The sequence below is a fragment of the Ogataea parapolymorpha genome, chromosome II (genome assembly GCF_000187245.1).
Source record: "Ogataea parapolymorpha DL-1 chromosome II, whole genome shotgun sequence".
Lineage (NCBI taxonomy): Eukaryota > Fungi > Ascomycota > Pichiomycetes > Pichiales > Pichiaceae > Ogataea > Ogataea parapolymorpha.
Window position 1 is genome coordinate 681,074 of NC_027865.1, and position 21,988 is coordinate 703,061.

The 21,988-nt window shown below is 51.5% G+C and overlaps 15 protein-coding genes across 15 annotated transcripts; 6 read left to right on the top strand and 9 right to left on the bottom strand.

The window, feature by feature from the left end:
• Window positions 1-6: 6 nt before the first annotated feature.
• Window positions 7-1,749, bottom strand: HPODL_05133 (Phenylpyruvate decarboxylase, catalyzes decarboxylation of phenylpyruvate to phenylacetaldehyde; the record flags this gene model as incomplete). The annotated part of the gene is made up of 1 exon (XM_014081263.1): window positions 7-1,749. The coding sequence occupies one exon, from the start codon at window positions 1,747-1,749 to the stop codon at window positions 7-9; it is 1,743 nt and encodes a 580-aa protein (XP_013936738.1).
• Window positions 1,750-1,898: 149 nt separating this feature from the next.
• HPODL_05134 (Autophagy-related protein 11) lies at window positions 1,899-5,819 on the bottom strand (the record flags this gene model as incomplete). Its single annotated transcript, XM_014081264.1, has 1 exon — window positions 1,899-5,819. One exon carries the CDS (start codon window positions 5,817-5,819, stop codon window positions 1,899-1,901), a length of 3,921 nt encoding a protein of 1,306 aa, XP_013936739.1.
• Window positions 5,820-5,926: 107 nt separating this feature from the next.
• Window positions 5,927-6,484, top strand: HPODL_04910 (peptide alpha-N-acetyltransferase; the record flags this gene model as incomplete). The annotated part of the gene is made up of 1 exon (XM_014081265.1): window positions 5,927-6,484. One exon carries the CDS (start codon window positions 5,927-5,929, stop codon window positions 6,482-6,484), a length of 558 nt encoding a protein of 185 aa, XP_013936740.1.
• Window positions 6,485-6,519: 35 nt separating this feature from the next.
• On the bottom strand, window positions 6,520-7,335 carry HPODL_04911 (Proliferating cell nuclear antigen; the record flags this gene model as incomplete). Its single annotated transcript, XM_014081266.1, has 2 exons — window positions 6,520-7,257; window positions 7,294-7,335. The coding sequence occupies 2 exons, from the start codon at window positions 7,333-7,335 to the stop codon at window positions 6,520-6,522; spliced, it is 780 nt and encodes a 259-aa protein (XP_013936741.1).
• A 119-nt stretch (window positions 7,336-7,454) lies between these two features.
• On the top strand, window positions 7,455-8,090 carry HPODL_04912 (VPS24 involved in secretion; the record flags this gene model as incomplete). The annotated part of the gene is made up of 1 exon (XM_014081267.1): window positions 7,455-8,090. One exon carries the CDS (start codon window positions 7,455-7,457, stop codon window positions 8,088-8,090), a length of 636 nt encoding a protein of 211 aa, XP_013936742.1.
• A 42-nt stretch (window positions 8,091-8,132) lies between these two features.
• HPODL_04913 (uncharacterized protein) lies at window positions 8,133-9,068 on the bottom strand (the record flags this gene model as incomplete). The annotated part of the gene is made up of 1 exon (XM_014081268.1): window positions 8,133-9,068. The coding sequence occupies one exon, from the start codon at window positions 9,066-9,068 to the stop codon at window positions 8,133-8,135; it is 936 nt and encodes a 311-aa protein (XP_013936743.1).
• Window positions 9,069-9,245: 177 nt separating this feature from the next.
• Window positions 9,246-10,071, bottom strand: HPODL_04914 (Iron-sulfur protein IND1; the record flags this gene model as incomplete). Its single annotated transcript, XM_014081269.1, has 2 exons — window positions 9,246-10,028; window positions 10,069-10,071. 2 exons carry the CDS (start codon window positions 10,069-10,071, stop codon window positions 9,246-9,248), a joined length of 786 nt encoding a protein of 261 aa, XP_013936744.1.
• Window positions 10,072-10,205: 134 nt separating this feature from the next.
• Window positions 10,206-11,891, top strand: HPODL_04915 (uncharacterized protein; the record flags this gene model as incomplete). The annotated part of the gene is made up of 1 exon (XM_014081270.1): window positions 10,206-11,891. The coding sequence occupies one exon, from the start codon at window positions 10,206-10,208 to the stop codon at window positions 11,889-11,891; it is 1,686 nt and encodes a 561-aa protein (XP_013936745.1).
• Window positions 11,892-12,328: 437 nt separating this feature from the next.
• HPODL_04916 (uncharacterized protein) lies at window positions 12,329-14,095 on the bottom strand (the record flags this gene model as incomplete). The annotated part of the gene is made up of 1 exon (XM_014081271.1): window positions 12,329-14,095. One exon carries the CDS (start codon window positions 14,093-14,095, stop codon window positions 12,329-12,331), a length of 1,767 nt encoding a protein of 588 aa, XP_013936746.1.
• Window positions 14,096-14,564: 469 nt separating this feature from the next.
• Window positions 14,565-16,370, top strand: HPODL_04917 (meiosis induction protein kinase IME2/SME1; the record flags this gene model as incomplete). Its single annotated transcript, XM_014081272.1, has 1 exon — window positions 14,565-16,370. One exon carries the CDS (start codon window positions 14,565-14,567, stop codon window positions 16,368-16,370), a length of 1,806 nt encoding a protein of 601 aa, XP_013936747.1.
• A 45-nt stretch (window positions 16,371-16,415) lies between these two features.
• Window positions 16,416-17,444, bottom strand: HPODL_04918 (Zinc finger CCCH domain-containing protein 3; the record flags this gene model as incomplete). The annotated part of the gene is made up of 1 exon (XM_014081273.1): window positions 16,416-17,444. The coding sequence occupies one exon, from the start codon at window positions 17,442-17,444 to the stop codon at window positions 16,416-16,418; it is 1,029 nt and encodes a 342-aa protein (XP_013936748.1).
• Window positions 17,445-17,526: 82 nt separating this feature from the next.
• HPODL_04919 (uncharacterized protein) lies at window positions 17,527-18,804 on the top strand (the record flags this gene model as incomplete). The annotated part of the gene is made up of 1 exon (XM_014081274.1): window positions 17,527-18,804. One exon carries the CDS (start codon window positions 17,527-17,529, stop codon window positions 18,802-18,804), a length of 1,278 nt encoding a protein of 425 aa, XP_013936749.1.
• Window positions 18,805-19,145: 341 nt separating this feature from the next.
• HPODL_04920 (Mitochondrial import inner membrane translocase subunit TIM16) lies at window positions 19,146-19,508 on the bottom strand (the record flags this gene model as incomplete). Its single annotated transcript, XM_014081275.1, has 1 exon — window positions 19,146-19,508. The coding sequence occupies one exon, from the start codon at window positions 19,506-19,508 to the stop codon at window positions 19,146-19,148; it is 363 nt and encodes a 120-aa protein (XP_013936750.1).
• An 85-nt stretch (window positions 19,509-19,593) lies between these two features.
• On the top strand, window positions 19,594-21,462 carry HPODL_04921 (SET domain-containing protein 3; the record flags this gene model as incomplete). Its single annotated transcript, XM_014081276.1, has 1 exon — window positions 19,594-21,462. The coding sequence occupies one exon, from the start codon at window positions 19,594-19,596 to the stop codon at window positions 21,460-21,462; it is 1,869 nt and encodes a 622-aa protein (XP_013936751.1).
• Window positions 21,463-21,488: 26 nt separating this feature from the next.
• On the bottom strand, window positions 21,489-21,965 carry HPODL_05135 (uncharacterized protein; the record flags this gene model as incomplete). Its single annotated transcript, XM_014081277.1, has 1 exon — window positions 21,489-21,965. One exon carries the CDS (start codon window positions 21,963-21,965, stop codon window positions 21,489-21,491), a length of 477 nt encoding a protein of 158 aa, XP_013936752.1.
• Between the last annotated feature and the right edge of the window lie 23 nt (window positions 21,966-21,988).

The following is a 21,988-nucleotide window of genomic DNA, read 5'->3' on the forward strand; positions in this document are numbered from 1 at the left end:
CAGATGTTAGCTTTTTCCTCTAGCTAGCAAGTCTGTTAGTTCCTCAGGCACGTCGAATTTCGGCAGCAGCAGCTCCAAAAGCTGCAGACCTGCGCCGATAGACAGCTGTGATAGGTCTGACCGGCTTGCGATTTTTTGCCCAATTTTTCCGCCTCCAAAACACCGCACCATCTCCGTCCACTGCCATTTGGTAGCAATGTCATTGTACGACCGGTTTGGGCCCTGGATCACGCGTTCGATCGTGTAGCCATCGTTGTTGAGCAGATAAAGCACAGGGTCAACCTTGTAGCGTACCAGCGACGCGATTTCCTGCAGAGTCATCTCTGCTGCTCCGTCTCCCTCGACAGTGATAACACGGCCCGGAGAGCCCGAGTCGCGCTTGGCGATACATGCACCCAAAGTGGCCGGAATGGCGTATCCAATTGCGGCCCACAGGAACTGGTTGATGAACTTGGCTCCGTGCAGCTCGATGGTTCCTGTGGCCCACATAAACGAGCCGGTGTCGACGATAAGCACGTCGTTTGGCGTGAGCGACTGCTCAATATGCGTTCTGAGGTCATTCATGGTGAGTGGCTCGTTGCCTGTTGGTCTTGAAGGCCGCGAAATCTCGTATTTTCTGCTTCTGGCCACGCGCTCCACGTCCAGCTGCTCCACAAGCATCTCAAATACGTCTCTCATGTTGACGTCTGTGACAAGCTCTCCGCAAATAGAGACGCTGTCAATAGAAAGCGAAACAACATTTGTGTCCTGCAATTTTGCCGAAAATGCGCCGTTGTTCATCTCGACGTCAAACGTTCCAATTCGCAGCACCAGATCGGTCTCCTCGATCGCGCGCGCCACGTCGCCGTTGCCCAGTGCTCCCTGGTACGTGCCCACAAACCAGGCGTGGCTCTCGTCTACAAGGCCCTTGCCCATGAACGTGTCGTAGACGTTGACCCGGCCGTCCAGCTTGGAAAGCAGTTTTGCCAGGGTGTTGGTCATCTTGCACCGCGAAATAAAATAGTCCACTAAAAGGGCCGGGTTCTGGCTGCTGTAGATCTTTTGCAGGATGGCTTCCACCACTGCAGTTGAGCGGCTGCTGATTTGCGGAACATAGTCCACAATCAGCGGCTCGTACAGCCGCGAGGTCGGAACTTTCATTTCTGTCAGATCGCACGGCAGAAACAGATACCCTGGCCGCAGACACCGATGGATCTCTCTGAGAACTCTGTCGACGGTAGAACAGGCCTTATCTGCGTCCAAATCTATAGATCCCTGCGCACAGCTGAAATTGGCGGCCACTTTCTCGTACAAATAGTGGTCTGGAGCCTCATACGTCTTGCTACCACTCAATAAATGGTGGAATTTTTTGTCGGTGTTTTTCAGCCGCATGGCAGACGTGCCTACCAAATGCAGCAGCGGAGAGTACTCGGAGTACATCCCAGCCACGCCAGCAAGCGCAGAAAGCTCGCCAACGCCAAACGTCGACACCAGCACAGCCATCTTCTCGCACGTCTTTGCGTAGCCGTCACAGGCATACGCCGCGTTCAGCTCGTTGCAACAGCCGATCCACTCCAGCCCATCGATATCATACAGATGCTCCAGAAAGTTGAGATTGAAGTCGCCTGGAACACCAAAAATCGATCTGATCCCCAGCTGGTAGATGCGCAGTAAAATATATTCTGAGATGGTGATGTAGTCGGAATTAATTGAGTTCACCACCTGGTGGTATTGCCCGCTACAGGCGTCGCTTTGCAAAACAGGAGCCATTTTCGCCCATTACAGCCCGGCAGACGGCAGCTTATATAGCTTCGCAGCGGCCGGTGTTACCGTTGAAAACCTTTTCCCGTTACTAACCGTACATATCCGTTGCTCGCCGCAACTAGCCATGTCCCACAAATTCGTAATTCGTAAGCTCGTCATTCCTTCACCTCACGTGCCTCAACATAATACCACACCACCGACTTGGCCAGCTTGAACGGGTTTTCCGTCTTGCTGTGGAAATTCTGCTCGGTGACCTGTCGCGGCTCAATTTTCGACACCCGGCCCACCAGCCAGTCCCGGTCGCTCAGCTCGATGTAGCCCTCGCCCTTGGTGTTCTTGAGGTAATAGTTCGGACACCCCACGTTGAACGCGGCCCAAGGCTGCTCGTCGCCGCCGCCGAGCTCCTCGTTGGCCGGAGTAAGCGTCTTCAAAAACAGAACCAGATCGCCAACTTTGAAGTTCCGGAACGCAATCTTGCCGTCCAGCTCGGCAGTGAGCGTCTTGAGCTCCTGTTTCTGCTGTGTCTTGTCTTTTTGCAACTTTCTCGCCAGCGTCTCCACGTCGCTGAACCGCCGGAACACCCGTTCAATCACAAGCTCGTTGTCAACATGGTTGAACCGCAAAAAGTTCTGGAACCCTTGCTCCACGTTGAGGCTCTCGTAATTGGCCAACAGCTTCTTCACCTTCTTCTCGATCGAGCTCTCCTCGCACAGACTCATGTCGATTAGTGAGCTCTCGTCTTTCTTGTGTACAATCTCGTCCTCGATGCCCAGATCCGACGAAATCGTGTAATTCAGCACGTTCATGTCAACCCAATGGAGATACTGCTCTGCTTCCGGCACAACCTCGCTCGAAACAACCTCCATCAGCGCGTTATCGATATGCTCAGAGTCCTCAAACGTGTCGTTTTGCAAATTGCCGTTGTGCGTTGAGTCGCTAGCCTGCTTGATTTGTCTCTTGCGACTGCGTAGGCCCTTAACACGCTTGATGGTCAGCGTTCCAGGATGGTTGTCAAATGAGGGCGTCTCGCGAATCAACAACAGTCCTATAGATTCCAGCAAAAGACATACCCTTGTCAGGTTGCTGAAAATCTCGCCGCTCATCTGGTTCAGCTTGCCGTATGCTCCTTGCACAAGCTCATACAACTGGCAAAGAAGTCGGTCTTTGATCGCCAGTCTTTCATTTAGCGTCTTGTTAACATTGACAAGGTTAGACTCATCTTCCTCAAGCTCTTCGATCCTCAATTTCAGCTCATTAATTTCCTGCTGGTTGACTTTGGCCTCCTTACCAAACTCGCTTTCTTTCTGCGTCATGTTCTCCAAAAGGTCAGACTTCATGCTCTTCAGCTCCGCGCACATGTTGGCCAGCTCCTTGTTCGACTTCGTGAGCTCCTCGTTCGACTTCGTGAGCTCTTCGTTCGACTCTTTCAAGTTCTTGTTCTCCTCTTCCAAGGCTGCCAGCCGCTTGTCTTTCTCCATATCGGCCTTCTGCAGATCCTCAAGCTCTCTCTTTAATCGATCGAGCTCTGCAAAATCAGTTCCTTTCTTAAGCTCTTCAATCTCGCCTCTGTACCTCTCGTTCTCTTTCTCAAGACGCTCAATCCGCTCTCCGTAGTGGCTCGGAGGTAGATCGATTGTCTTGCGTCCCAAAACAACGTTCTCGTTGAACAATATAGTATTCTCATGCACAGCAGGCTCTTGGCTCACATCCGATTGGCGCCTGCTCACAGGATTTGGGAGCGTATGCACTGGCCTGTGACGAGACCATTGCTCGTTAAACTGCTGGAAATTTCGTGTATGTAAAACATTCTCAAGCTTCCTGATTCTTCGTTCATAGCCCTTAATCAGCTCATCGTTGGACACAAAATCCTGCTGGTTCACATTTATGTTGATCACAATCCCTTCAGACTCAAAACTCTTGATGAATTTCTTGAATAGGCGCATGTAGTTCACGTCGTTAACGTCAAAAGTGCCCAAATCTCCCACGTTCTTTCCTTTCACAACAATCTCCTCGCCGTCTTCGGTTTCAATGGCTTTTCTCTCGTTCTGACCATACGTGATACCGAAATCCTTGAGACACTCTTCCAACCTGTTCACAATATTGGGATCAATGCCTTCTTTCCTGAGAGTGTTGATATACGACACAATGCTCTTGACTGAGATATTTCTGGCCAGGTTCGTTATAATGTTGGTTTCTCTCTGTTTCGGCAATTCTGTCGCCATTGGACGCGGTGTCGGGAAACCATTGATGTTATGCAGCAGCCGGTTAATCGAGGTCAAATAGTGTTTTTCCTGGCCGCCTACCGGACTCGCAGGGCGGTCGACTGGTGAAGGAGATTTTTTCGAACGAATCACATCCACCTGCTCAAGTTTATACGTGAGCATGTTCTCGTTGATAAAACGCTCACGGCCCTCCTCGTCCAAGTGCAAAAACTCAAGCTTATCGGCTCCACTGCTAGCCAAAAATTCTTTGAGCCATTTTGCACGGTTGCGTGCTTCCATGAACCGCAGCATCTCGAAGATCTCGTTAGCCTTTTTGACAATGTTGTTCAGGGATATGCCGAATTTAAGATTGTTGAGGTTGGCTATGACAAAAATGCCAAACATAAGCGGCAGGTCAGAAACAACAGACAGCTGGAGCTCGTTCTCCTTGATGGATGCAATGTTTTTAGCCACCTCTGTATTTAGGACCGTAGACAGTCTCATGATGTTGAGCTGGATCTTGGTGATGTTGATCAAGGTAGAGCAAATGAGCTTTGTTTGTAGCTCTTTTCTGGCATTCAGCTTGTTGATCTGTATGTCGTATAAGTTGTTGGCAAGCTGAAATATATTGGGCACAAGCTCCGATTCCTGGTATTTATAGAGCTGCGTAAGCTTTTTGATGTTTGCAATCGAAGAAGCAGACAATGTCGTGGATGTCTGGCTTGCTGTGGTGATTAATTCCTCAAAAGAAGGAAGGGAAGAAGAAGATTGGATCAGTTTGCCGACATGCGCTTCTAGTTCTGCAAGAATGCGTTTGCAATCCTGTATTTTCTGTGTTTTCTGGGTGGCATCTGTTTCTGGCCGTATGTACTGCGACATGTAGCCGTTATATTCCTGTAAAAGCTCCTGGCGGGGCTTGATGACGTCTGCTTCGATTTTGCTGCGAAGCATGACCAGTCTCTCGTTCATGCTTTTGTTGAGCCTGCGCGACTCCTCTGCACACTTTTCGAGACGCGACTCGTTCACCAGCTGGCTCAAAAACAGTTTTTCCGGGACATTGGAAGACGCACTCTTGAACTCAAAAGGTATGCGTTTGAGTAATGCGTACTGGTCCCGCCATTGGTCTGCAAGACTGTTGGACTGCAGCAGCACCAGGGCGTCGATGGAATCGTTGAACTTCTTCTCAAGCGTTTTGAATACCAGCCCCACGTACTGTATGAGAACGTTCAGCGACGTCAAAATGGTCTCGAGGTCGTTGTCCTCGGGCGTGCACTCGTCGAAGGCCACCGTTTTTTTGAAATCCGACAGCAGGGCTGACGCCCAGCCAGAGTTGCGTTTGAGCGAGTTGAGCAGCATCCGCAGCATGTTCAGGTTAATATCCACCGCCTTGATCTGTGTCGTGTTCTCAAGAACCAGCGTCAGCTTCTCCACAAACACCGACAGCTCTTCAGACAGCAAGGGCGAAGCGAGCGGTTTGATCATGTTGATGAGGTCTGTTTGGTTTAGTTCCGCGAGCAGATCGTTGACGTTGTCCATATTGCCCGAGGACTCGATGTTGTTGACGTTGAAGTAGCGTCTATCAAAGACGTAGATCTCACTTATTTCTTCGTGCACAATCATGGAGAACTTGAGCTTGATGCCGAACGGCGTGAGCAAAAACAGGTTTTCTGTGGCCACGTTAAAAGACAGGCCAATGAACTGTTTCAAAGCCTCCAGGTTGTGGAACTGGTACGCACTGGCCACCACTTTAGCCCCCGTGAGCGAATTGTATATCGTCAGGGCAGAGGGCAAGTTTGTGTCCTGCGACTGGTTCTGCCGGTAAACAGACGACATCATCGAGAGCGGGTTGTTGTTCTGGATGATGGAGATATTCATTGCTGGGCAAGGAAGACGGGTATATTTGCCCTTTAAGCGATACGATCAGTCAGAAGAGAGGGTAAAATGGGGAAATAAATAAAATAAATAAATAAAATAAATTATTTATGTCCGAGATAGAGTATGAGCCACTCAGTCTGGATGTGGACAGATTGGGGCGCGAGACGATCGACGCGCACATAGAGCAGGTCAGACGGCTGGTGGACGAACATCTGAGCGAGCCGTACTCGATCTACGTGTACAGGTTTTTCCTCAACAACTGGCCCAATTTGACGGTCATGGCCAAGCACAAGGGCAGGGTCATTGGATGTATCATATCAAAAGTGGAGCCGCACAAACACGCCAGGATACGTGGGTATATTGGGATGTTGGCTGTGGACAACGAGTATCGTGGCCGCGGAATCGCCAAGGAGCTGATCTCGCAGAGCGTGGACTCGATGATCGAAACCTATCATTGCGACGAGATCATTTTGGAGACGGAGGTGGTGAACAAAGCTGCGCTGCGGCTGTACGAGAACTTTGGGTTTCTACGCGTGAAACGGCTGTTCCGGTACTATCTAAACAAGCACGACGCGTTCCGGTTAATACTGCCTGTGACAGAGAAGAGCAGCGTGCGATCGACGTTTCTGCCACCGCTGGAGAACGCGCCAGAGTCCAAATACTAATGATAGAGCTAGCAATTTAATTATATCCCTACTAATCAATCCTCGTCGTCGAACTTTGGAGCCAAGTAGTATCTCAGGTATCCGCTCGGCAATCTATACTCAAACAGGGCTGGAGCCTTGTCTGTGAGCTTGATGGTGACGGTAGACGACAGCGCCGTGGCCTTGACGATGTCGTTGAGGTACTTGGCGCCAAACGTGAGGACAACCGGCTGGTTGAGCTCAATCTTGATGCTTTCGTCTGGCTTTTCCATATCTGTGTGGGGCTTCAGAATAATCGACCCAGAGCCGATCTGGCCCTCTGCGTTGAACTTGACCGAGTCCTTGGTGATTATGATTTGCAGCGATTCGCTCAGCGTCTTCATGTCTCTGGCGATCTTGGCAAACTCGTAGGCAGGCATCGTGATCGAGCAGTCGTGCTCCATGTCGTCGATGGTGAGCACGTCGGAGTCGATGTCCATGAGCTTGAGCGAGAACTCGGAGATTCTGTCCTTCTTTTTGTCCTCAAACACCACCAGCAGCGAGTCTGGTGAGTCCTCGGCAATGATGGTGAGGTAGTCCTCATTATTGCCCTGTTTGAGGATTTTGGACAGCGACTCCAGGTCCAGACCCAGGACAAGGTCTCTGTCGCAGCGGAACTCCTGGAAAGAGCCCGAGTCGATCTTGAGCGCGATCAGCAGCACTCTCGAGTCGTCGATCGCCTGGACCGTGATGCCCTTGCTCTGGGAGCAGTTGAAGTTACAGAGTTTGACGGAGTCCTTGATGGATTCGATCACCTGGCGTGTTAGCGGCTGGACGGGTCAGATACGTACTTTTTTCAGCAACGAGGCCTCTTCGAATTTTCCTTCCAACATTACGCGTGCAGTATAAAAACGCGACAAATTAATTTGGCACGCGAATTTCTCAGTGTTCCCGGAAATCGACCTTTGGAAATTTGGTCGCCTTCTTTTTTTCCGTCTATCGTCCTCTCTGTATGGATTTTATTAAAAAGGCCATCTGGGGGCCTGACCCCAAGGAGCAGTACCGCCGGTGCCAGAGCGCGCTGCGCAAAAACAAGCGGCAGATCGAGCGGCAGCTGCAGGACCTCAACGCCGTCGAGAAAAAGACAAAGACGCTCATCAGAGCGGCCGTCAAGAAGGACGACATGAAAACAGCCAAAATGTACGCTCGCGAGTACAAAAACGTCGCCAAAACCATCCAGCGCGTTACGGTCTCGAAAGTCACGCTGGACTCGATTGGCATGAAGCTTGCCGAGCAGCAGCAGATGATCAAGCTCAAGGGCTCGATGCAGAAGTCGACAGAGATCATGAAGGACATGAACCAGCTGGTCCGGCTGCCCCAGATCGGCCACACCGTTCATGAGCTCAGCAGAGAGCTCATGAAGAGCGGAGTGATCGACGAGATGATGGACGATATGCTGGAAACGACAGACGTCTATGAGGATGAGGAGGACGAGGACGTCGATGAGGTGCTCAGAAACATTCTGGACGAAAAACCCAAGACAGAGGTCCAGATGCCGGAGGTGGTGCGGCCCGAGGAGCCGGAACCGGAGGAGGTCGACGACGAGCTGCTGGAGAACATGCGCGAGCGGCTCAGCGCACTACAGTAGAGCAGATGATTATCAGATGATTATATTTTGTGCGGTACATGTCTAGAACAGGAGGACCGACGACCCGATCAGAACAAGGGCTCCGATCAGCGACAACGCGCGGCCGGACGAAGCGGCGGCGTCATTCTGCACTTCCAGACTGCTTTTGTTCTGGAACTGCTGGAACAGGTCTACGCTTGCGTTGGGCTTTGTGCGGTAGCTGACAGAAAGTGTTGTTGGGGCAGGCGGTGTGGGCGACGAGACAGCAACTGCGTTCTGTGCAACCTGCTTGTTTCTGGAGGCGTACTCCAACGGCGACAGCGGAGAAGAGCGCGCATCAGAGTCCGGTCTGAGCTTTGCGGTAGTGTTGTCAACAGAGCCGATGCCCACAAAGAAGAACTTGTCGGTGCCAAACAGCTTCTTCTGCTCCTCCTCGCCGTCACAGTCGTCCTCCTTTTTTTTCTTCGGCCACCAACTTGCGTCAACAGAATCGGCGGGCTCTTGGGCCTGCAAGCTATTTTCGTCCGCAACAAATTCAACAGACTCCTTCTTCACACCCACAAGCAGAAACTTGCGTGCGCCGAACGGAAAGTACTCCTCGGCGCCGCCCTCCTCCTCGCAGGAGCCCTGCATGTGCTCCTTCAGCTTCTTGAACACGTTGGGGAAGCCCTGCGCGGCAATGTCCTCTTCCTTGATCAGCCCCATCTGCTGTCCCGTCTCAGTTGCTAGAGACCCGACCGCGTCGTTGTCGGAGCCAAAGAACTGGTACCCGTTGCCATAGACGTATGGCGCATCGGCAACGGCCGCGGCGCGGTATCGCGGGACGATGTAGGCGTTGTTGTCAGGAGAAATCCACTCCTCGAATTGGACCTGGTCGTCCTTGAGATCGTTGTACCGTTCGATGATCTGGAACACCTGGTTTTGCGTGCGGGCGTCCAGCTTGTCGAAAACTGAGTCAGCCAGGGCCGGGCCCAGGAGAGTCAGAATCCACCACTTCATATAGTGTTTTATATTATTTTGTTGTGCAAGTGTCTGTGTTTGGCTGTGTGGTAGCAATGGTGTAGCAGAAAACAAATACTCTGGACTGTGTTTAAGTAGTGTTGCAACTCTTTGGCAGAACGAGGTTTTCGGGCTGTAGCGCTGGGCAAAGCGCGCGCCGCACGGCCGCGTGGAGTACTAGGATATTTTTTTCAGCACCTCGGTGGCGATCGCTTCGAAAACAGCACCTGTCTGGCTGTGTCTGTCTGTGGCGGGTAGCACAGAGCCGCACATCTCTCTTGAGAGCGGGATGCGGCCCAGAAGAGCCACTCCCTGCTGCTGGAGACTCTTGAGTTCCTCGCTTTCACCGAAAATGTGCTCCTCGTGGTGGCATTTTGGGCACGTGAACACGCTCATGTTTTCGACAATGCCCAGAATCGGGATACTGATTTTCTCAAACATCGTGAGTCCGCGTCTCACGTCGCTGAGCGCCAGGTCCTGGCTCGTGGTTACAATCACGGCCCCATCGATTTTCAGCTGTTGGCCCAGCGTGATTTGCACGTCACCAGTCCCCGGCGGCGTGTCGACCAGCAGAACGTCCAGGTTGCGCCACTCCACGTCGAAAAGCAGCTGCTGGAGCGCTTTTTGCACCATCAGGCCTCTCCAGACGACTGCCGCTTTCTCGGGAACAAGATACCCCATAGACATGGTCTGGATCCCGTGGTTCATCAGCGGGATGAGCTTTTTGTTGGCGCTGATCCGTGGCTCGCCGCGCAGACCCATCAGTTTGGGGATGTTGGGCCCGAATATGTCGGAATCGAGAATTCCCACGTTCAGGTCGCGATTTCGAAGCGCAACAGCAAGATTGGCAGTCACACTCGACTTGCCTACGCCACCTTTACCAGCGGAAACAAAAACTATGTGTTTGACGTTTTCTAGGGACCGCTGCGACGAGACGCGGGGACCCGTCTTGGGGAGGCCCTACAAACGTTAGGAGGGGCTAGACGGTCTGCAAACTTACCAATGGGTTCGAGTGGGAGGAGTGAGTAAAACGGAGCGGAGCAGTTGGCCGTTGGAAGAGAGACTTGTTTGATCTCCACATGCTAATACATGGCCCTTTATAAATGGTTTTTTTTTGGAAAAAATAAAAAGTTCACCATGTTTATGAGTTTTAGACCCCCGTCGCTAATTCTCCAAAAAATCGTCTGTGCGCGGCCAAATGCGACAGGCCTCATATGGACCAGTGTGCGATACCAATCCGTTGGCATTGTAGACCAAAAAACCCTACCGGACCTGCTGGAGAAGACTAGAGCGATATTTCCCACAAATAAGATAATCAGACACAAAGCCCGCCAGTTGCTCGAGCTGGCGCGCGAAACGGACGGCTACTCAACGCCGGTCAGGATCGGGATCGTGCAGTCCCCCGGAATCGAGCCCGGACTGCTCACAGACGTGCTAGTTTGCGACCCTCTGGACAGCGACCAGGCCTGGTATACACAGCTCCGGCAGCGGCAGAGCGAGAAAAAAGCCAATCAATGGGTCCGTTTTGGCGAGAACGGCGTGCGGTCTCCGTTTTTGAGCCGCGAATTACGCGTGATACAGAGCGAAACCTTAGGCGACGGCTCTACGAGAAACGAGCTGCACAGAGAAGAGTTCCGAGACATTGAGCTCCTGGAAATCAATGACCCAGAAAACCTGCACTCTGACTCTGGCATCTCAGAAACAACCACTGCCGTCCAGCCGTCGTCCCCCAACGACTGCCATCTGTACATATATGTCAAGACCCGTCCTGGGGAGCCTCTGGAGATCAACAACTACCCTTCGCTCTCGGTCCTCAACACACAGATCCAGGAGACCGGAAGCTCGTTCCAATTACAAACACAGGGCGAAATTGCCGTAGATCTGGAAAAAGCCAGACTCGCCAACGAATTGCTCATGGAGTCTCCCAACAACGTGTCCAGATATCTCGAGCTGGTGAAAAAATCCAATATCAGTGCTCTGCTGTTCACGTTGAGCAGAGAAACCAGCGCCAACAGGCCAGCGGCCCTGCTGCTGCGGTCGCTGCTCTCCGACATTGACGAGCAGCTCAAGTTTGAAGAGAAGCCCGACCTTGTGAAGGAAGTGGACGCACTAAGAAAAGAGATCGAAAATTGGGCCCAGATGTCCCATTTCGAGCTCCAGTCCAAAATAGCCCCATATTTGCAGGACGTGCTGATTCAGAGGTTCAGCAAAATCACACAGATCGTCCCAAACATCGACGACTTCGACCTCGTGCTCTCCAAATACCTCTTTGACGACGAAACATACATCCAGAAAAGCATGTTCAACTTCACGCCCGTCAAGTGCCACGGGTCGCTATTGGAGTCGACCGCCAAGCTGAACTACCTAGAGGGCAAGATCGACCTGCTGCTGCCGGCAAACGCAGAACCACCGCAGCCGCTGGCTCACCCGGTCGCCGTGCTGAAACACAAGGTGCTCAACAAAGACCTCCCGGACCTGCAGCAGAAAATCAGCCGCATCGTGCTCCACAACCTCGCCACAATCAACCTGCCAGCGTTCGCCGTGTGCACGGTGGGTCACGTGATCGACTATATCTCGATGGACACGGCGGTGGCGGTGGTGGTGCTGAGTTTCGCCATCTCGTCCAACAACATTTCCAAGGCTGTGTTCCGCCATCTCGACGCGTTCAGAAAGAGCTACACGGAGAACCTGCGCACGTCGATCGACCGCAGCCTGGAGCACCTGCGCAGACGCCTGAACCGCAACCTGGAGCAGAATGGGCTCAACAAGGCAGAGAAGCAGCAGCTGAGGCAGCAGCTGAGCAACACCCTGGACAAGTGGTAGGTGGCTCATTTCACGTGACCTCCGGTATGAGGCTTGCTTTTACGAAGTATACGATCCAAAAAGCACCCGATATTTTTCGGTGTGTCTTTTTTGGCAATTTTCCGGCGGTGCAACGGGATCTGTCGTATGGTTCGATTATTTTCTGGTGCTGGTGAATAAATAAATAGACGCACATTCCCTTCCCGCAATCTAGATGAATCTGTTTCGGATGTATCCTCACTACCGTCTGATGGTGTCTAAGACACACAGGAGACTTGCGATGGCGTATGTTTCGGTTGGCCTGGTGCTGCCATTTGTGCTGCCATTGAAAAGTTCGCTAACGACCGATAGAAGCAACGTTTACGGCCATTTTAACACCAGGAGCGCGTTCAGAATATAGCAGGGCCTTGGATAAGGGGAACATTGGGTATTGGTAACGGAAATATGATTAATTTATGCTATTCACCGTATCTGAGATAGAGAGCGTTTTTGAAATGCTCGTGGCGGATTCCAGGTGGTTTGGCGGCCTCGAACGCATTGAGTGCCTCTTTCACCGTCCAGCCAAGTTTCTCGACCAAGTAGCAGCAGATGAAGAACCCGGTGCGGTTCTGGCCGTAGTGGCAGTGCACGCCTATATACTGGCCCGATGAGAGCTCGCTGGCAATCTCGTGTGCCACTGCAATGAACTTGACAATCGTCACGTTGTCGGGCGTGACCTTCGACTCGGTTTTGAACTTGACGTAGCGGATTCTTTTGAAATCCGCCGGGTCGTACGCAGGGGTATCCGACCCGATATCTATGATGGCCATCACTTCTGGATGGTCTTTTTCGAAAACCGAAGGATTGTGCACCTCGTCGGTCTGACGAAGCGTCTTCATGCCCAACAAAGGCGCCTCTGGCTTTCCAGAAACACGTAGCGGCGCTGAGATTGTCACCACTCTGTCCCATTTCTCCTTATTCTTCAGCCCCCACTTGTCACCGCTGATCTGCGCCTTCACCTGTAAAACCCAGGTGCAACTGACGTTCAACTGGAGACTCTCGACGAATTGGTAGATAACTCCGGTCAGATAGTGCGGTCTGTCGAGAAAAACGGAGTGATTGGCTCTGTCGATCTTCTCCAGCTTGAATAAAATACCGTTTGACTCCAATTCCCTGGAAATTGCCTCGCTGGCATGGTATGGCGTGACGCTATCGGCGTCTCCGCAACATATCAGTATTCGCGGCTCGCTGGTGGAATTGATGATGTTTTTGGCAGCAGCCACCAGCTCTGCAGAGGTCACAAGATGAAAGCCGTTCAAATAATTAAGAAACGTCTCGGACTCGGTGTCCAAGTTCCATCGAAACTGTGTGGCTCTCTTCAGCCAGTCATTGTTCTCTGGATAAATGAATTTGTTCACCGACGGCGAGTACAGACCGCCCACGCGGTCCACAAAGCGGTAAACGTCGAACAGGCGTGGCAGATAGGTAAACACGCCCAGAGCCATCTTGAGAGCGCGAGGGAGGTTCATTGGGGCCAATTTGGGTGGCGAGATCATGACTAGCGACTCGACCTTGTTCTCTGGCAGCAGCGAGATTAGTCTGGTGGCCAGATGCGTGCCCATTGAATGCGCGATGAGGATAAACCGTCTATTAGGAAACTTGGTCGACAGAATGGTGTTCAGCAGACCTGCAATATTTTCGCTCGTGTAGTCTTCTGGAACAAGCTTCTTAGTATCCTGCTCCAAGCGCGCCAGCTCCTCGTCTGTGTACTGGGTTAGTCTGAATTTGTGCGTCTTCGTGCTCACTTTGGAGTTGCCAAAGCCAGGAAGGTCAACGCCGAAGACGTCGGCACAGTTGCGGAATTCCTGCAAAATCGGCTCAAACTGCGATAGCTGACCGCCTAGACCATGAATAAACACAAGAACCGGCAGCGACTCGATCTTCTCCAGAATGTCGTGCTGTAGATTTGGGTCGTTTCTCTTCTGGTACTCTCGCAGAGGATGTTCACTGAAAAAAGTGTTGAGCGTCACAGACTTGCCGCAGTGGTTGAATGACTCGATTTTCGAGTATTTCTGTACAATTGGACAGTCGTTCGGTTTCGATCGTAGAATGGTCAGCTCAAAGTCTGAGTAGAACCCGTTGTGGTACATCTTCTTCAAACGCACAAGCTTGGACAGTGAATCGTCCTGTTTCTGGAGCTCTTCCAGAGTCTCCTCGTTGATTATGAGCGGCGTGTCCACTGTCATTGCATAGGGAGGTTTAATCCTATAGTTTTGTCAGATTTCTTTTGTCTGCCAAATTAGATTATTTATTTTATTTTTCTTATCTCAAGGGAAAGAAAACTTTACACCGCCACATAAACGGTTCCCACTAGCACAATGGGAACAATTGGATCAATAGCAGTTTGTAGTTAATGGAGTGCATACATAGAATAGCTAGTGTGACAAATACGAGTTACGGGTATTGGACGGGCAGCCAGCGGCCGTAGATAGAAAAGTAGCCGGAGCAATACATATCACAGTTGATCCACTTCCTTCTATAGTGCCCGGCAGCTCCGTCACAATGGCCAATAGCTGGCACTGCTAGTGAAATAATTGACAGGAACTGCCCGGCATTCTTTTCCCAGCCTTATTTTCTCCGCTTGTCCCATAAAAGGGAAAAAATATCAACCCCCTAAACGCTCGATCTTTTTCTTCCCAACTTTAAGTATTCTCCATGCTCAACGCCCAAGCGCCAGCCGTTGACACAACAATCTCCCTCAAGGAGTTCCTCAAGTCTGCACCGCCAGTGCCAAAACCCAAGGAAACCACCCCTTTTTACCATTCGGCGATTCCCGTCAAGTCGCTGGTTCAGCGGTACAGAACCGTAGGAAACCTGGGATCGGGCAGTTTTGGAACCGTGACGTTGGCAAAGGTCCGCGCCAACGCGCTTGCAGGCATCTTTGACGAGATGAAAATTTGTCAGGGGACTCTCCTGGAGCCGCTGAAAAACGTCAACCGTGCAAAGCTTGATGTGGTGGCTATCAAAACAATGACTCGAAGACTCGCCAATCTGGACGACTACTCAAAGGTGAAAGAAGTCAAGTTCATTCTTGCCGTGTCGTCTCACCCCTCATTGGTCCAGATCTATGACATATTCATTGACAAGGAAACATTCAAGCTCCATATAGTCATGGAATCAATGGATCAAAACTTGTACCAGCTCATGAAGTACAGAAAAAATTGCTTGTTCTCCCCATACACGTTGAAATCTATCTTGTCCCAGATCCTGGCTGGCATAAGACACATCCATAAACACGGCTACTACCACAGAGATGTCAAGCCGGAAAATGTTCTTATCATGCAGTCTTCAAATTTCTATGGCTCCAAAGAAAATATTCCCGAGAACAAGAGACACCAGGCATACGTGATTAAGCTGGCAGACTATGGACTCGCAAGACAGGTCGAGAACAAAAGGCCTTACACGGCCTATGTCTCTACCAGATGGTATAGGTCCCCAGAAATCTTGCTGAGACAAAAACACTACTCCTATCCCGTGGATATATGGGCATTTGGATGTGTGGCAGTCGAATCGGCAACGTTTCTTCCCTTGTTCCCAGGAAGCAACGAGCTTGACCAAACTTGGAGGGTCCTGGAGGTCCTTGGATGCCCTGAAAAGAGCGAGAAAGCACCTCTTGGCGGATTCTGGGACGAGGCTCAAAAATTGTCCAGCAATCTCGGATTCCACTTGCCAAGGCTCCCTGGCGCCTCTATCGAGGAACTGATTCCAAGATTTGATCTTCCAGACAAAGACAGGAAAGAACTCTGTGACGTCGTGAAGGCCTGTCTAGTCTGGGACCCGGATCACCGTATTGGCGTCGACGAGCTTTGCAAAATGAGTTATTTCAAGAATACCGTCTTAAGCGGACCAGAATCGGATTCTACGCCTGCACACAAGAATGTGACCAAAACCACGCCAGAAAGTCTCAATTGGCTATCCAAAAACACCCCTAGCGTCGTTAACGACGAAAATATCAACGAGAGCTCCTCACACCGCTTGCGTAAGGTACCACACCTCAGCATGTTCAAATTTAGCAAATCTGAAAAGCAAAACCCACAAAACTTTTCGTTCGCAGGAAGTCTCAAGGATGAAAGCAACAACAAGCAAATGGATCCAAAGCCATACCGAAGCGATACTTATATGGCGGTGAAAACCAAACCTCAAAGTACCGAGCCAGGAAAAGCAGAGCAAGAATGGGAGCTCAACGACGACGATTCTGACTATGGAGACGACGAAGATAGCGGCTTAATCGAGCCATTGTACATTGGCGAATCGTACCCCCTTATCCAGCTTGACGATAAAGACCTTGGACAAAAACCAATGCCTGGAAACGTGGACGGCTCGTTTGATCCCCAGGTGTGCATTGTCCGAGGAGATGAACGCGCAGATAACCGTTTTATCGACTATGCTTTGGACGAAGAGCTTGGCGGCTATGATGACATGGTGTCGTGTCCCTGGAATGCCGGCCACCCGGCTCCATGACACCGCTTCTCTAAGAATATGGCTATGAAAATCGACTGTTCGACATTACGCAATTTGTACATAATCGTGATTCATGTCGAGGTCTGACGTTTGGGTTTGTTCGATATCCGACTCTTCGGAGCTGCTATCCTGTATGGCTGCTAGCAATGGATGATCCTTCTGTGTCACGTTATCATTATCTATGTTTCTAATGGCTTTATGATTCGTTGGTTGTACCTTGGTTTTGTGGGCCAGTTTGCACGAGCTGCCTCGTGGACAAAAGCCCAGCTCCTGGAGGTCCGGGCATTCGAAGTAGTGTGCCAGCTCACAAGCTCGTCCCCTGTCGCAGTAGCCGTTCACAGCAAATTCTCTACATATTCTGGAGTCTTTATTCTCCGATTTATGAGAGAAGACGCAATTTTCGTTGGTGCAATTGTGCGACTGGAAGAACTTGCAAGATGGGGCGTTGTACTGCGACGGCGTGTGGGAATATTGGCAGTTAGGTTTTTTGCAAGTGCGATCTTTATTTTGGATCACGTTTGGACACAATGCGACGTGTGTAGGCGAGTGGACAAAGGGACAGTTTTTGTTAGAGCATGTTCCGCTGCGAGTGTAGTACATACAAAACTGTTTTTCGTCAGAGAACTGCGGATTTTGCATGATGTAATCCCCGTCCAGCGTCTTGATATATCTGTGGCCATTGTATGTGAGTGTTGTTTTCAAATCATCGAGCGATGTAAGCTGTTTATTTGAGTCTAAAAATTTAGAGGATACGAGGGCCAATGTGGCTCCCTTGTTTGTGGAGACAAATTCGAGGTTGTTGATGCGGATGCGGTTTTTGTAGGGGAATTTGACCTGGTTAGCGTAGATGTGTTTGTAGAGGCGTTTTTTAAGCTTGGCGGCCTGTTTGAGTGCTCTAACCTTGATGGCAAAGTCGGGATCGTGTTTCAGTACGTTTGCCGTTCTTTTTGCTGCTGTTTTTGGTGCCTTCTGGACATGTTTGCGGGCAAGCTTCTCGACGAGTTTTGATTTCTGGAGCCTGAGGTCATTTTCCAGTAGTCGCAAGCGTTCTTCTAGCTTTTGAGATTCAGACATGATAGAAAAATATTTATTTTTCATGTCTTTAGTAGCCAAGTTGGGCAGGCTTTTGCCGCTGGACGAGGATACATTGAAACAGATGGTGGATTACGCGGTGAAGGAGCTAAAGACACCTGAAGCTGCTAGCCAGCATTTTATCAATTTACTGGGCGAAAGCCCGGACGCTCTGGAGTTTATTAGTGAATTTTCCAAGACGCTCGAAAAGCCGCAGGAAAAGCCTGTGAAAGAGCCCGGTAAAGCGGACCAAAAGCCCAAGAAGAATGTGATAAAAATTGTGCGGCCTGGTGCGAAAGCAAGCACCCCGAAGAAGGCCGCTGAGGAGAGCAAGGGCCGGCCGGAGAAAAATCTCAAGCTCGATAATTTGAAAGAGCTCGACGACGCTCTGATCGAATTGGAGGCGCAGCGCGGCGGCCGCGTGTGCAACTGCAACGCCACGCGACATCCGCTGTTTGAAATGTTCCCAAATTGTTTAAATTGCGGCAAGATCATCTGCGTCAAGGAAGGACTACAACCGTGTTCTTTCTGCGGCCAGGATCTGCTGAGCAGCGAGGAAAGACGCCAGATCGCGCAGGTTTTACAGAAGGAGAAGGACGAGCTTAACGGCGTCAAGCATGTGGTGAAGGAGAAAGAAAAGCCGAAGAAAAATAGCAAGATTACCATTTCTGTGAGTTCTGCCGGTCAGAACAATTTTAAAGTACAAGACCAGCTTTTCAAGCGCATAGAAAGGAAAAAAGAGCTGGAGCGAGAAAATATGGCCAAAAGCAAGAAGGAGCAGGAAGAGCTTGCTGAGGCTGTCAAGCAGATCGAGTATTTGGAGGCCACCAAGGGCAAGGACCAGGAGCTGCTCCAGGCAGAGCAACGGCTGGACAAGCTGCTGGAATTCCAAGCAAATGGCGCACAAAGAACGCGAATAATCGACCAGGCGTCCGACTTTGAGGTTCCTGCCAACAGTCTGAGCCCGTGGGCGTCGCCGGTTGAAAGAGCGTTGCAATTAAAGAAACAGCAGCGAGAAATGAAAAGACTCGAGGACGAGGAGAAACGACGGACTGGCCGCGGCAAAAAGGTGCTGGACATGTCCATAAGAGACGGCAAGGTGATCATGCGCGAGGTGGCGACGCCGGAAACCGGGTCTGACGGCGAGATCGAGGAGCTGGAGCAGCAGATGAACAGACACAGCTTGGAACAGCTGGAAAAGAACGCGCAGACGGTGTGGGACTACGAAAAAGAGCGCGCCAAGTGGACGAAGCCGAAGTATATGGGCAAGATAGACAGCGACGAGGTGGCAGAGGAAGTTCACGGCGGCGTTGTGCAGCTGGGCGAGGACGCAGAGGAGATGCTGTTTGGTCTGGGGATCTAGGTGTGTGGTGTGTGGTGCGTGTCTGCACGGGTATAAAAAAGTTTTTTCTACATGTAAAATTTCTTCACATCAGTAGGTATACTAAACTAGTATATTACAATATAGGGCCATTCAGTCCCTAGCAGCTGCGTTGGTGGCAGTTGTGTGGGTCTGAGATCAGCTAAGTGTCTGAACCGACTCTGCTAACAACAGAGCCACGGTAGTCACTCCGTTCAGGTCCTTAGAATAACCGAGATACGTTAGCCAGACGATGGGGCATGCTACGACTGTGGCGGTTGCTTCGTCCACTAATGGTGTTTGGACATTGTAAACTTTGCTCTATATACACAGATTTTACACATTTATTCTTGCGCTCGCTGATTTTTCTCCAAATGCTCGAGTTCGTTCTTGATTCTCTCCATGGCACGGAACACCTTCGACTGCACGTAGAACGAGCCGCCTTTCTCCTTGGAGTTCACGTCAAATAGATAGTCGTACTTTTTCTGCGCCGCGTCCAGACTCAGCCCGCTTGGCTGCACGTCCAGGATCTTGCACGCTTCGTCCAGGGAAATGTCTGTGTCTCTTGCCCTTGTGGTCTGCTTGGCCGCTCCCTGTGCCTGCTGAGCCGTGGTAGCGGCCGCGGCCTGTCTGTATGCCTCTGTGAATGCGCGTCCGAACACCCGTGCGCCCGTAAACACCACCTGTACCAGTAATCTGTGAGCCATTGATGGCAAAAGAATTTTAAGGAAGAAAATTTATGCTCGCGACTATCGACCTTAGATGAGCTGAAATAAAAAAAATAATTTATTTATGACAAGCCATCCAGATTTACAAGATACAGAGGCTGCGGGCCTGCTGATGCTCTTTTCGCACCAGTCGCAGCGTCTTAGTGCTGGGGCCTTTGAGGAGACGCAGCCGTCGCTGTCTCCTGCGTCGGAAACGACCACGCAGGGCAAACAGAGCCCGTCGGTGCGGCAGATTGATCAGGGCGTCGTGACGTCTCCTGGTCCTGCTGCAGCCGCTCTTGCTAGCGGATCGTCCAATAACAAGGCAATGGTTGCCGCAGCCGCCCTTGCAGCCGCTGCAGCTACGCCGTTGCCCCTGCTGACCAGAGAAAAAGAGGAAGACAAGCCAGACAAAGACCAAAAGGAGGAGGAGAAACGGTCCGACTCCGTTGTTTCGTACGCCGTCGACCCGGACAGCGGCGTGATTGGCTGTGTGTGTGGGTACGAGCACGACGACGGGTTCACAATCCAGTGCGACCGCTGTTTCCGCTGGCAGCACGCCGTCTGTATGGGCATTGACGACATCGACGACGTGCCGGAGACATATCTGTGCTACTTGTGCGATCCAAGTCTTGTGGTGAACGCCGAGAAGGCTCGCCAGCTGCAGGCGGTGAGAGTGCAACCGAAACGGCGTCGTTCGGGCAACGACGCGCAGGCTGAGGCCGGCCACGGACGCAAGGAGCTGGTGGACTCGAAACCGCCAAGTTCGCGGGCGAAGAAGCAAAAAACGGGCTCTGTAGAGGCTGGCGACGAGGAAGAGGCCGGCGGAGAGATCGTGGAGCGGTACCAGACACTGTATGTGGAAATCGACGGTTTGGAGTACAAATCAGGGGAGGCCAAGACGTTGGTGAAAAAGTTGGCGATTCTGTTGTTGCAGAAGGATAGCCAGGTGCTTGAGTTCAAGGACGAACGGGAGTTTGCAGGCAAGCTGCTAGACAAGTCGAAGTTGGAGGTGAGGTCGGTTACAGAGAACGCGAAGGCGAGATTTAACGGATTATCGAAACTATACCTAAGCACGGCCGTGGACGTGCGTCCCAACCAGCTGCTGAGCGAGATTGTCGGCGAGATTGATCTAAAGGACAACTATATTGGCGAGAGATGGAACCAGTACTGGCTGCTGGGCTGTGCGAAACCAAAGACGTTTTTCCATCCGCAGCTCCCTTTGGTGGTTGACCAGAGAGGACTGGGCAACGTGACGAGGTTTGTGCGCAAGTCGTGTTTCCCGAACTGCGAGGTGCGGTCGGTGGTAGTTGGAAACAAGCTGCGGTTTGTGCTTGCGGCGACGAAAAAGATCGAGAGCGAGTCTGAGCTGACTGTGCCATGGGAGTGGGACGACGCGCACCCGATCCGCAAGCTCAGAGACGCGTCGTTCGACGCGCTTTCGCACGAGGAGCAGGCCAAACTCGTGGCGTCTGTGCAGGCCGTGCTGGACCTCACGGAGTGCGGATGCGCGTCCGGAGACTGTTTGTTGGCGAAAGTGAGGAAATTCGGCACTGGTTCGCAACGGCAGAGCAGGAAAAACGTGCCGGAGCTGGAACAGACGTACGAGCCGTATGACTCGCGCGCGTTGCACAGAGACAGAGTGATTCTGGAATCGCTGGGCAGGCCGTTGGAGGACGAAGCGCAGATCAAGTTTGAGTCTGCCAGTCCCGCGCCTTTGGACCCGCTGGTCCTGCCACCAAAATACCAAATCATCAAAAAATATTTGCAGGAACCAAAAACCGTGCCGTTGGAAACCTCCGACAAGCTGTACGTGCCGGTGCCTGTGGCTATCAAAGAACCGACCAAGGTGGAGGTGGTGGAAGCCAAAGAGGAAGAGAAGCCCAAAGTGGTGAAGAAGTTCAGCCTGGCAGACTATAAGAAGAAGTCGAAGGGTGAGAAGCTTGTGAAGTAATATGTTGCGCTCTACATATGCATTAGCTAATTTAGTAAACTTTTGATGCTGATTCCCGTGGAAGGGCGCCACTTCGGCGTGAGGGCCACCTCTGGAATCTCGCTCGTGGGCGTCGGTCTTGTGCGTTCCATGGTATATTCTCGCTCCCTGATGGTGGGGGAGCTGAGTGGCGAGAGCGGCAAAAATGGGATGTGTTCCTGGCTCTGAGGCTTTCGTTTGCGCTTGCACCTGGCGATCTCGTCCTTGTCGGGATACACGCACGTGAGCATGTTGCGCACACAGCCCGAACAGGCCGGCTTCTTCTCGTCGCACTTCTTCTTTCTTCTTCGACAGCAGAAACAGCCCGTCTTTGTTCGTGTGATTTTTTTTCTCCGCTCCACACCGCAGTTTTGAGGAGCGAGCGTTGGCGACGCTTCGGGACTCGAAGCTGGCGGCGTGACAGTAACGTGGGACTCGCGCGTCGTGAGCTTAAGCACCTTCTGGTACTCTCTGTAGTTGGCCATGGGTAAAGGAATGAAAATTTGCG